The sequence below is a fragment of the Salvia hispanica genome, chromosome 1, assembly GCF_029641045.1.
Source record: "Salvia hispanica isolate PSC_SH4W2 chromosome 1, Shi_PSC_v1, whole genome shotgun sequence".
In the NCBI taxonomy this organism is placed as follows: Eukaryota; Viridiplantae; Streptophyta; class Magnoliopsida; order Lamiales; family Lamiaceae; genus Salvia; species Salvia hispanica.
The window spans coordinates 49,480,102-49,492,854 of record NC_142692.1 but is presented as its reverse complement, the minus strand read 5'-3'; the positions used below and the strand labels follow the sequence as shown (position 1 = coordinate 49,492,854).

At 38.8% G+C, this 12,753-nt stretch overlaps 1 protein-coding gene and 4 long non-coding RNA genes across 5 annotated transcripts; 3 read left to right on the top strand and 2 right to left on the bottom strand.

Annotated features, from left to right (window-relative positions):
* Nucleotides 1-109: 109 nt before the first annotated feature.
* Nucleotides 110-1,602, bottom strand: LOC148934056 (uncharacterized). The gene is made up of 2 exons (XR_016134928.1): nt 1,119-1,602; nt 110-474 (listed from the first exon to the last, which is right to left on the bottom strand). It is a non-coding gene; the product is annotated as an uncharacterized LOC148934056 (long non-coding RNA).
* Nucleotides 474-3,708, top strand: LOC148934055 (uncharacterized). Its single transcript, XR_016134920.1, has 3 exons — nt 474-877; nt 2,042-2,103; nt 3,512-3,708. It is a non-coding gene; the product is annotated as an uncharacterized LOC148934055 (long non-coding RNA).
* A 590-nt stretch (nt 3,709-4,298) lies between these two features.
* On the top strand, nt 4,299-6,945 carry LOC148934054 (uncharacterized). The gene is made up of 4 exons (XM_089063485.1): nt 4,299-4,717; nt 5,125-5,460; nt 5,549-5,655; nt 5,942-6,945. The coding sequence occupies exons 1-4, from the start codon at nt 4,562-4,564 to the stop codon at nt 6,312-6,314; spliced, it is 972 nt and encodes a 323-aa protein (XP_088919611.1). The 5' UTR covers nt 4,299-4,561; the 3' UTR covers nt 6,315-6,945.
* Nucleotides 6,946-9,173: 2,228 nt separating this feature from the next.
* On the bottom strand, nt 9,174-10,598 carry LOC148934053 (uncharacterized). Its single transcript, XR_016134913.1, has 2 exons — nt 9,529-10,598; nt 9,174-9,466 (listed from the first exon to the last, which is right to left on the bottom strand). It is a non-coding gene; the product is annotated as an uncharacterized LOC148934053 (long non-coding RNA).
* A 153-nt stretch (nt 10,599-10,751) lies between these two features.
* LOC148934052 (uncharacterized) lies at nt 10,752-12,054 on the top strand. Its single transcript, XR_016134914.1, has 2 exons — nt 10,752-11,367; nt 11,825-12,054. It is a non-coding gene; the product is annotated as an uncharacterized LOC148934052 (long non-coding RNA).
* Nucleotides 12,055-12,753: the final 699 nt, after the last annotated feature.

The window sequence follows — 12,753 nt, the reverse complement described above, 5'->3', positions numbered from 1 at the left end:
AAGGTGGGTAGAATGTAACACCCCAAGTTTTTGACATCTTTTAAGATCTTATAGAAGAGACGCCGAATGGCTAGACAAAATTTTTTACAGATAATCATTAAGGCGATCAAAGGAGAATTGGACATTTAAGATTGATCAAGAGTATTTTCAAATTTCGTTTAATACAAGAGAAGTTAAGCACAAGATAAATAATGGATCAAGAACAAGTTTCAGATTATACAAAATTTAGTGCATAAATTTATGAGTTTGAGAAAGAAAGATCATGACTATAATCACAAGACTATAAACAATGGGCCTAATCTTGTGAACCGCATCACGCCCTTTTTAAGCCCAATAAGTTGGCCCTATCCGATCAGCCCGTTGGGCCCGAGGCATCAAGCCCGTCTCGGACAGCAGCTTGGCAGCCCAAGTCCCCTGCCAACCTGCAAAGTAGAGATGAGACAGCCATGTTTTTTTTTCCAACAGCCTGCGAACCTGCAGCATTCAAACAAGGAGGAGTTATTGAAGATGAGTACATCTACACAAAATGTCAAAAGTAGTTTATAAAGAGCCAAGGAAGAGCTGGGTGGTCCCTAATCAAAATCTTGACCAAATCCTAAAATGTGGCAGGAGCTGCAACAAGAAAACAAACTCCATTAAGGTCTAAGCAAGAAGAAGCCAAGAGAGCAGATTTCTCTCTGCACTCATCCCTCTACCAAAATCCCAACAACCAAGCAGATTTTAAGCCTATATATACACGTATAATAGCCAGTTCCATCCTCCCCCCCACCATTTTAGACTCCCAAAAAATCCACAAATGACGGAGGAGTAACGAGGGAGGAAGGCAGTGGCTGTGCGAGAGGGCAGCCCGGTAACCAAGAGGAATCACCACGCCAAGGTAATCTCCCAACACCACCCTTTGCATCACGTTAGAAATCCCACATCTTTAAAACTTAGAAACCATAGATGCTCAGGAACACAGAAATTTTAGAGTTCAATAACATAGCTTTCAAATGAAACAGAAACCAAATAATGCACCACTGTGAACTAGCCAAACCACCAAGTAATAACATCACATAGCTACAGCCCAAACATCGAACATAATTATGTTAAGTAGCAAACTGGATAGAAGGCTTAGCTTAGTATATGGGGCTGTCCGGCGGGAGTCGGGTGATGACGGAGCTCCGGAGAGCTGACAGGGGCAGCAGCGCGAGGCAGCGTAAGCTGTTGCCGGCGCTCCGAAGAAAAGGGCGATGACGACCCCGGAGTTCCACGCACGACGGAGAAAGAGTCGGAGGGAGAAAGGCGATGCCTTTCCCCTCAATTGATGACTCTGCCGGAGCAGCAACGCGAACCGTCGGCGGCGATATCGCCGGAGAGGAAAGGCGGCGATGGCTGGTCCACTGGAGCCGTCGCCGAGCGACGCAGCAGGCGGCAGCCCTGCTCGTCGAGCAGCCGAGGACTCCTCCGAACTCGACGGAGGGAGAGAACACGATGGAGGAGGGAGTATCCGCTGACGGGACTCCGAGATCCCGTCGAGGTAGCGGCGATTTTCGCCGGAGAAGAGAGGCACTGCTGCTGTTCTGAAATTTAGGGATTCTGACTAAAATTGAGAAGAGAGAAGTCACGTTGGAAGGGAGTATATGTTTGGGTTGACTCCAATTTTAATTAATTGATTTGGGCCGGAAGTGATAAATTAAGGAGTTTGGGCCATCATTTAATTAGTTAGTGACTTGGGCTAGAGGGCTAATTAATTATTTAAAGGGGCCAAGGAGGACTTAAATATTGAGCCAAGGTTGTTTAAAAAATGGGCTGACTTTTAATCGGTAGAAAATTTAGAGACGCCAGAAAAGGAAAACGACGTTCTCAAGTCATGAAAATAATCAAGTTTATGAAAGAAATGCTATTAATTAAATTTCCCGATTTAATTAATGGGCAAGTTCTAGAATTTTCCAAGTAGTAAGCAAAGAATAAAAGAAATTAATTAGGGCATGCATTCCTAAGTATGAGATTTTGTCTCGAGTCTAATTAGTATGTTTTTATGTTTATGTTTTTCACAAAGGACTATCTCCGCAAGTTAAGATCAGAGCGAGAAATTCAATTAAAGGAAATTAAGCGAACAAGGTGGGCTTTCTATTTACAGTACAGTTCTTTACGATAAGTATTTTACGTGGGCTTTCGTAACTAAGTATTTTACGAGCTTTCTATGGGCTTTCTATTTACAGTACAGTTCTTTACGAGAAGTATTTTACGTGGGCTTTCGTAACTAAGTATTTTACGAGCTTTCTATTTAAGATATGATTATGTGGGCTTTCTATTTACAGTACAGTTCTTTACGAGAAGTATTTTACGTGGGCTTTCGTTACTAAGTATTTTACGAGCTTTCTATTTAAGATATGATTAGGTGGGCTTTCTATTTACGGTACAGTTCTTTACGAGAAGTATTTTACGTGGGCTTTCGTAAGTAAGTATTTTACGAGCTTTCTATTTAAGATATGATTATGTGGGCTTTCTATTTACAGTACAGTTCTTTACGAGAAGTATTTTACGTGGGCTTTCGTAACTAAGTATTTTACGAGCTTTCTATTTAAGATATGATTAGGTGGGCTTTCTATTTACAGTACAGTTCTTTACGAGAAGTATTTTACGTGGGCTTTCGTAACTAAGTATTTTACGAGCTTTCTATTTAAGATATGATTATGTGGGCTTTCTATTTACAGTACAGTTCTTTACGAGAAGTATTTTATGTGGGCTTTCGTAACTAAGTATTTTACGAGCTTTCTATTTAAGATATGATTAGGTGGGCTTTCTATCTACAGTACAGTTCTTTACGAGAAGTATTTTACGTGGGCTTTCTATTTACAGTACAGTTCTTTACGAGAAGTATTTTACGTGGGCTTTCGAACTAAACTGTTTTTATGTGGGCTTTCCTATCCTACATATAATTGTGGGCTATATGTTTAAAGTACAGTTTGTATGAAAAGTGCTATTGTGAAATGATATTACGTGAGCCTTATATGATATGCTTTGAGTTATTTATGTTCCCAGTATGTTTTGAAGTATGAATGCTTCCAGTTATTTACATTCTCAGTTTAAGTGTATACTTTCAGTTATTTAAGTTCTCAGTATGTTTTTGTCTAAGTTATCAGTATGTTCTGTCTTGCCAAGTTTTGTTTTGAACTTTGCCTATCTGTTTGTCTAGCAAGGGCGACGTCCCTACTAGACCAGGAGTTCGTGAATTTCGGTTCACCAGGAATTAGTGAATGCGGGTTTATAAGTGGGACGAGCCCATACATTCCGATTCACCAGGAGTTAGTTCAGATATGACATTAGTTCCAGGAAAAATAGACTACAATCAAAGATTTTACTTAGAAAATGCTTTTAGTGTCCTCGGGCCTTTTAAGATAAAAACCCCGAGCTCACTCAGTATTGGCTTGACAAAACCAGTTTTCTTTTCAGTAAAATATATTTCGGCACGTGTCCACTGAGTACACCAAGTACTCAGCCCTGCATATGTTTTAAAAATGTGCAGGTTGAGCAGTGATGACGGCGGGCGGTGTTGAGCATAGACAAATGAAGATCCTTCAATAGAATAGTACTTGGATGCGTCGTGTCTCCATACACGATGTCATCTGCTCTTGATTCTTCCGCTGCAAATTAAAAGTCGAGTTTACATTCTCTGTATTATGCACTCTGATATTTATATTATTCCAAGTTATTTCAGTTCAAGTTCAGTTGTGCCACCGTTTTCCCCCTTTCTTCCCCGCTTCTTTCATCTTCCCCTAGTCGCGATCAACCGAGCTCTCTATCCTTAGAAAGTGCGGTTGTGACAAGTTCCTTGGGTCAAATGAACCCCAATTAAAGAAAAATGAGATTTAATAATGAAAAATATATAAAAGAAAGAAGTGTTATCTATCAATATAATTTCAATGAATTATAATCAATTTTGATAAGAATAAATTTATTCTTCTTATTTTACCTATCAACTTAATTTCAAAATATTATAACCATTTTGATACGAATAAATATATATTGCTCTTATTTTAATTTGGTACACGTAAAATGAAAGGGTAATATTCCTACGAGTCGCGACAAATAACATAAAAGTACACTTTATATGTTTTAAAACCATTCTGTACCATGACGCTATACGCGACAACTTCATTCCATACCATAATGATACACACGACAACCGATTCGAATAATCCTTCGATCACATGATCAAATTGACCTCAATTAGTCTTAAGATAACTTTATTAGTATAATTTATGAAAATGAACTACAATTCATATAAATTTTCCCTAGCTATTACAATAAATTTATCTCAAATTAGCCTAATTAAAAATTGGCCGATAGCAATATTTAAAGAGATAGCAATATATATCCCTAGTTTTTATGTTTTCTTTACCACCAAAAGATAATGTTGTTGGCTCATAATCATAAGTCAAACAGTGAGCCCATTGCTTTCTTTGCGGTTTCTCATCACTCCCTTAGTCGCCCTCTGCCTATATATATCGTACTACAACATGTATATTCATAACACAAGAAAATCAACAACAAGCTTGCTAGTTAGAAATTAAATATGGGTGATAGTGATGAGAGTGTTTTTTGGAGTGATAGTGAAGCCTATTTTCCAACTCATGATTTTCAAACTGCAAATCATGATGGCTTCTCTGGAGAAGATTCCGGTGGCTTGAAGAGTATTTCACTCTCTACATACTATGAGAACAATCACCAGGTTCTTCCTTCATCATCATCTTCATTTTTGGTTCTATTCATTTTTAGATGAAATAAGATATCACCAAAAAAAAAACCTCATTTTTTATACTTATTTTTGTGCATTTGTTTTAGCGCGCGCCGCCATCTTTGGTTCGCACGCACAACATTGTGCAATACTTGCAAACCACATTTGAAAAAAAATAGATATGAGATTATGTCTTTTCCCAACCATACAATCCTTTTTTCCCTTTTTTTTTTTAACTTTATACAATACTTGCAAAAGTTAATGGTCGAGTATGATTCCACACCAGATGAAATATGTCGATCACGTGTGTTTTAATTTTTTCGGGCTTAAAATATTACAAAAAATAAAAACAAGATTGTTAGCCAATGTGTATAATATCAATAGCCTTTTTGGATTTGTAGGAAGGAAGTGCAGAGAGTTCATCCCAATCAAGCCCTCTTGGGCTGACCCTGAGTAAAACTCCATCATTCCTAAATCTGGTGCAGATGAGTTTGAACAGAGGGAAGCATCCCGTTCTCGGTAAGGATATGCCGAGAAGAAGAGTGGAGGAATATGCATCTCCGGACGTGACTAAGAATGAAGGCGACGTCACCGCCAAATTTTACTACGCGAAGCGCAAAATGGTGTGGGAGGTGCTTCATGGAGCTCTCAAGAGAAAGCTCGAAATATCGTGGTCTGATATCTCTGCCATAAGGATTTCCCTACCCGAAGGTCTCCCCGGCATTCTCGAAATCGAGGTTTTCTTCTCTCTCTTAAACTCATTTTTATTATTTCCTTTTTACTTTGTGCAAGAGATGAGATAAAACTGGTTGTTTTTTTGTGAAGCTGAACCAGCTCCCGATGTTCTTCCACGAAATCAACCCTCAACCAATAAAGCACACCCTTTGGCAGAAGTCCGATGATTTCACAGAAGGCCAAGCTCCCAATTGGAGGTAAAATACAAACTAATTCTTACAAATCACGAACATTTTATGCACTTGTAAATGTACATGTAATGAACTGCCCTCTTAGAGTGAATACATTATGCATATAATGTTCATTATAAGGGATAGTCCGTTACATGTTTATTATCAGTTTATACAACATTTATTACATGTGCAAAAATGTTCATTACATAAAATGTGCATAAAATGTTCGCGAGTGATTCCTCTGCTCTAACACTAATGATTCCTCTACTCTAACACTAATGGATATCATACATCACTCTTGCTTTCTCAGGATACACTCTCTGATGTTCTCACCAGGTGTGCTGGACAAACACTGCGAGAAACTTCTGCAATCCGATGTGCGCCTGTGTGCATTGGCCAAGATGCTGTTCCCAAGCCACGCCTCTCCATTTTTCAATCCGGACATGTTCGTGCCCTTCTCGCTCGACTTCAACAGCTACCCGTATCCTCCACTACCAACAATGGACGTGGGGACACCATCTTGGGCTGGTTATTATCCAAATGGAGGGATGATTGACTTTGGGGTGGCTGCAGCACCCTCCAACAATGGATTAGGGTTGGGGTTTGGTGCACAGCCTCAATACAATGTGAATGCGTATGAGTGCTCAGAGGATGATGCCCCCTCAACCTCAGCTCTACCCTGACCCGAGCCTCAACATGATGGATGTTCAAACTCTCCTAATGGGGCAGCACCATTTCGCCGATAACTCTCTGCCTCCCTTTCCCGGTGAAACTTCCGCCTCCCCCAATTTTTACATACCGCCATGGGAGTGAGAGTGATACAAATATCTGCGTTTGGTAGGACTATTGTATGTGCTGATTTGTATACACTTTGGAGGGTGGGACAATGTGCCTCGATGACAGCCGGAGAGGGCACAAGGAATGAGGAAGAGCCGGAGTTAGATGCAGAGGAATAAGTGACGGCCGATGCAAGCAGGCCGGTGGAGGAGCAAGACAAGGCGGATCTGCCGGGCACTAGGAAGCTGAGGCCGCGGAAGAATATCAAACCACCCGAGATATATCAGGATTACAGCGGAAAGTAGAAGTAGCAAGTTATTTTAGTACTTATTTCCATGTTTAGTTATTTCAGTATTTTTGGACTATTTTATTTTCCTTGTTGAGTCGGGCCAAACTATAAGCTCCATTTGTTTTTTCTTTTTGTTTGTTCTTTACAGAATGTCTAGGTTACGTCGAACCAACCCTAGGGTCCTTAATCTATAAATAGGGCTATTTCATTAACACATGTTTTTATGAATGAAATATTTTGCCCAACTATATCGTGCAAATCCAGTAATTCTCAACACACCACTGCCGACGGGAAAGCGGGCGCCAGCAACCCTCGTCACACTTCCACCAACCATGAAACTGTCCATTAATAATTTTATCTCTTTGGCAATGATATTTGCATACCATGAATAATAAAGTGTTCATGAGCCGACATTGGTTTCCAATTTCAGAGTTGATGACCAATATAAGAAATGAGAATCAAATCAGCTATCTCTAACTAACAATCTAGAAGAAGATTTCACTCTCTTCATGCTCTGAGAACAATTCGTCTTCTTCTTCTTTCTCGTGTCCATTCATTTTTACTTGAAAAAAAAACTCATTTTTTTACTTGATTTCGTGCATTTGTTTTAGCGCGCGTCGCCATTTTTGGCTAACACTGTGCAATATTGTGTAATATTTGCAAACGACATTCGAAAAATAAAAAGAATAATGTCTTTTCCCAACCATACATTCCTATTATTCCTTTTTTTCACTTTATACTTTAACACTTGCAAAAGTTAATGGTCCGCGTTCAATGCTACACCTGATAAAAGATATCAATCACGTTTGTTTTAATTTTTGTCAGGCTTATAATAGTACAAGAAATAAAAACAAGATTATAAGCCAAAGTGTATTATTTTAATTGAAATTTATGATTTGTAGGAAGGAAGGGTAGAGAGTTCATCCCAGTCAAGCCGTCTTGGGCTGACCTTGAGTAAAACATCATCATTCCTAAATATGGTGGTGAGTTTGAAAAAAGGGAAACTTCTCGTTTCAAGTTAGGATATGCCGAGAAGAAGAGTGGAGGAATATGTATCTCCGGTGAAATTAAAGGCCTCCAATTTCCAGGCAATGCACCTCCAGATTAGAAGTGCATTGCTTGCAATGTTAGAAATTAACTAATGATGATATTAGTCAAAGGGTGAGTTACTTTTTCTTGGATGAGGTCACACAAATATTTCTGTCTTTTATACTCTTTCTTTAAAGAAGATTAATACATGTTATCATTCATTTACTCCACATTGCATTGTACAAATTCAACAAGCAAATATTGTTGTCTTTAACTTAAAATTCTCTCACGTCCTAACTAACAATCTAGAAGAGAATTTCAGTCTCTTGAGAACAACCACCATCAACCACCAGGTTCTATCTTCTTCATCTTCTTCTTTATTCTCTCCATTCATTTTTACTTGAAAAAAAAAAACTAATTTTTTACTTTTTTTGGTGCATTTGTTTTAGTGCATTTTTGTCTCGCACTGCGCAATCTTGTGCAATACTTGATCAAATATATCGATCACGCTTGTTTTAATTTTTGTCGGGCTTATAATAGTACAAGAAATATAAACAATATTATTAGCCAAAGTGTATAATTTTAATTGCCTTTTATGATTTGTAGGAAGGAAGTGCAGAGAGTTCAACCCAGTCAAGCCGTCTTGGGTTGACCCTGAGTAAAACCTCCATCATTCCTAAATATAGTGATGAGTTTGAAAAAGGTAAGCGTCCTAGTTAAGGTAAGGATATGTCGAGAAGAAGAGTGGAGGAATATGTATCTCCGGAGAAATTAAAGGCTTCCAATTTCCCGGCAATGCACTTCCAGATTAGAGGTGCATTGCTGAGAATGTTAGAAATTAATTAATGATTATATTAGTCAAAGGCAGAGTAACTTTTTCTTGAATGAGGCCACAAAAATATTTCGTTATTTTATACTCTTTCATTAAAGAAAATTAATACGTGTTATCATTCATTTACTCCACATTGCATTGTAAAAATTCAATAAACCAATATTGTTGTCTTTGACTTAAAAATCTCTCACATTCTAACTAACAATCTAGAAGAGAATTTCAGTCTCTTGAGAACAACCACCAGGTTCTATCTTCTTCATCTTCTTCTTTATTCTCTCCATTCATTTTTACTTGAAAAAAAAACTAATTTTTTACTTGTTTTTGGTGCATTTGTTTTAGTGCATTTTTGTCTCGCACTGCGCAATCTTGTGCAATACTTGATCTAATATATCGATCACGCTTGTTTTAATTTTTGTTGGGCTTATAAAAGTACAAGAAATATAAACAATATTATTAGCCAAAGTGTATAATTTTTGTAATACCCGCTTCTTTCATTATCCTTTTCGTTGATGTTTAATGTCGAACTAAAGAATCTTCGCTCTATTGCTTCGTTGTGTTAAATAAGAACTCATTACTTACTAATGCTTAGTGTTGATAGTTCGCAAAACAAAAACCTTGAAGTGAAAATCAAATGAACTAAACAATTGGAATTTACATTGTAGAATGTCAGGAATTTTCGAATAGCAATTCTTACTCAATAAACGAACAACTAATCTTCAAAATACTACAATACTTAGAACAAGGCTTCCAATAAAGGAAACAAAGAAAGGGAAAGATAAATGTGTATGGAACAAATGGCATCGGGTCTCTTTTTCCGGGCCGAAAGTTGCGGCCGTTTTCCGATCAGCCGTTGGGCCGGGGTATCAAGCTGTCCCGGACAGCAGCTTGGCAACCAAGTTTTTCTCGACCTGCAAGGTAGAGATCAGTTTTTGTCCACTAAGGATCAAAAGAAAACAAAAGGGGCTCTTACCATAGGGATGGAGACAACTTTTCTTTAGTTATAGATGACCAAAGAATCACCATAAGAGGCAAGTCAGCCCTGCAGCTCCTTTGGCACAACAGCCACCTGCTTCTCTGCACAATCAAACAATTCCAATTACTAACTAGTACTAGGTACCCATAAAATACCAAGTTGCAGCCATAAAGGAGAGGCAATGTGATCTCTAAAAGTGAGATTTGCTGCAGCATAACAACAAATGGTACAACAACCATTTAAGGCCTCACGGGTACACCACACTTCGCCTATAAATAACTCCACACCACATTCGAACTCCCTTTCTCATACACTTTGAATTTTCAGCCACAATGGCAAGTTTGAGAGTGAGGGCTTGGAGTAGAGTTTCTGCAGAGTTCTTGCAGACAACTCCCACACCCATAGGAGCTTCAAAGAGAGAGTAAACTTTGAGAATTTTGGAAACTAGAGATTCAAGCTACAAGTTCGAGAGGTAACCCCCTCAACAAATCCCTCTTGCATCATTGTAGAACAACATGGTTTAGCCAAGAACTTAGAGAACATAGAGCTCCATAGATTCCCACAACATTAGCATGTACAAGACTTCATCTCAAAACATAAGCTACTGCCAAACAAATTAAAAGAAGTTGTATAAAGAACTTAGCTTTAGGCTGTCCGGCGACGAAGCGATTGCCGACGCAGCAGAGGCGAGGCGGGGCGGTCAGCGGCTTCACTCGCCGAGGCTGACGACGTAGGCGCGATGACGAACCTGAGTTCCACGATCTAGGCGCCTTTCCCCTCGATTGGTGACTTCGCCGCTGGAGCAACAGCGAAAGGCGGCCGCCGGGGACGACTGCTCACCAAGGGCAACGCCGTGGGAGAGAGGCGACGCCTCCTCTCCACCAATTAATTCGCGGAGGAGAAAGGGATCACGGTGGGCGTTGATTCACCGGAGACGACGGAGGAAAGAGAGAGGCGTGAGGAGAAAGTATACGCCATCGGATTTCGGCGATCGATTGAAACGGCGAAGAACCGTGAGGAAAAGATGGAGGCGCCGCTGCTTCGCTTCATTTCTAGATTAGGGATTTTAATTGGAAAGGGAATTTGGGGGAAATGACGATGGAGAAGGAAGTAGCATAATTGGACACTTTTTTTTTCTTTATTGGGCCACCTTATTTATTTTAGTTGGGCTTTAGTAATTATTTGAAGTGGTGGCTGACTTAATTAGTTAGATGGACTCAATGGAATTAGTGGTGAAATGGTCCTAAATGTTTTAAAGGAGAATGGAGCATGGACCAATTTTAATTGAGAAGTTGGGCTGAGATTAAATATTTGAGCCGAGAATTATTTATGTGAGCTTGGAATTAATTTAAGGAATTTGAGCTTGAACCTTAATTAATTAATTCCCAAATAAATTTATCGAGTTTTCAAAGATGGAAACATATTAAAGTAAGGCGCGAAGGACCGACCGGCAGGCGACTCACCTTAAGAAAAATTCAATGAAAGATTTAAATGTGAATTTTCCAAGAATCCATACTTTATTAAATGTGAATTTTCCAAGAATCCATACTTTATTAAATGCTCAAGTATTTGTTTTCAAGAAAATAGAAGTTCTCCGGACTTAGCAAAGTGAATAATTAAGTTTTACAGAGTAGTGAAGCCGAGGTAGAACTAAGAAAATCATGTAAGACAAGACTAAGGACATAGGTGCTATACCATAGGGTACATGCATTCCTTCCAAGGAGAAATAGTTCAAGTACTAATTAGCGTGCTACGCTATTTATTTTTCAAAGGATAAATTGCTCAAGGGCAAGTGAGGTCCAAGCGAATAATCAAATTGAAGAATAAGCATATCAGGTGGGCATTCTTTCAAACGTGATTTCAGTATGAAAATGTGAATCTTTGCTCAAGTATGTTGTCATGCCATGTTTTGTTTTATGATTACCTATCTGCTTGGCTATGCCAATTCAAGTTAAATCGAATTCGGGTCCCAGTAGGGCCGCAAACCCTACTCGGACTAGTGTACACATAAGGGGACCGTGAGCTAACAAAAGGGGTTGGCCGGTCCAGTGACCGTCGTGGAATGTGGCCACATTCCCGGTTCACACAAGGTTCAGATATGGTATATCTATGTTATGTGATTGCGCAATCAAAGTCTTTTCAAAAGGAAAAGTATTTAGTGACACGGGTCCTTTAAGTAAAACCCCGTGATCACTCAACTGTGGCATTGACAATTAAAGATAGAACTATTTTGGCAATGTGCCCACTGAGTATATCAAGTACTCAGCCCTGCATGTTATTTTCAAATGTGCAGGTTGAACGTGTACGAGGAGGCGAAGGTGTTGGGACAAGACTTTTAAATAAGTAGTTAGGTAACCCAAAGTAGCATGTCTTCATACGTGCTATTTTGTCTTGGACTCTTCCGCTGCAAATCTAGAATTATGTGCTAGAAAGCTATGAACTTAGTCTTGATACTCTGAACACGTTTTGACTATGAACCCATATGCCTTTGATACTATTGATTTAAGTGATTTCATCCTTTTATTGTTGTCCCTTGATTATTGAGAATTTTTAGTCGCGAAATAGCTACGCTCACTAGCACTAGGGAGTTGTGGTCGTGACAGAGTGGTATCAGAGCACCGTTCTTTCGCTCTGGACCCAAGAACCTTCTTTTCAAGCCTTAGTCGAGAATGATAGTACTAGACTAGGATAGTACTAAAATGGAAAGCTTAAAAGGACCCAACACCTCGACTCGTCACGTTCAACTGCAGCAATGAGGTAAGAAAGAAGTTTTTACCAGAAAAATTTTCAGTTATTCATGAAAGAACTTGAAAAAAAAAAAAAAATGATGATTTCTTTTTGAAGATATTGTGAAAATATTCAGGGTTTTCAAGGAAAAGCATGTAAATTCCATTTTTCCTATGAATCATGGAATTTCAAGTTTAAATTGTTAAGCATAAGGATGTCTTTGAGACAAATGCTAAAGTATTATCAGTTACACATGCTCGATTATGTGAAGTATGATGATAGATTAAGGAACTTTTTAGGAAGTTACGGAATGACTAACGCATGCGAACATAGAATGCCTAAGAAGTACGTTAGACTAAACGCTCTTGAACAGAGTTGTAAGTTGATGACTTCCTTACCGCTTTTCTAAGCGATAAAATGAACGAGTATATGCAAGTTAGGGCAAACCCCTAATTTTGTTTTAAGAATGAGGAAATATAGATGAATGTGTCTAAA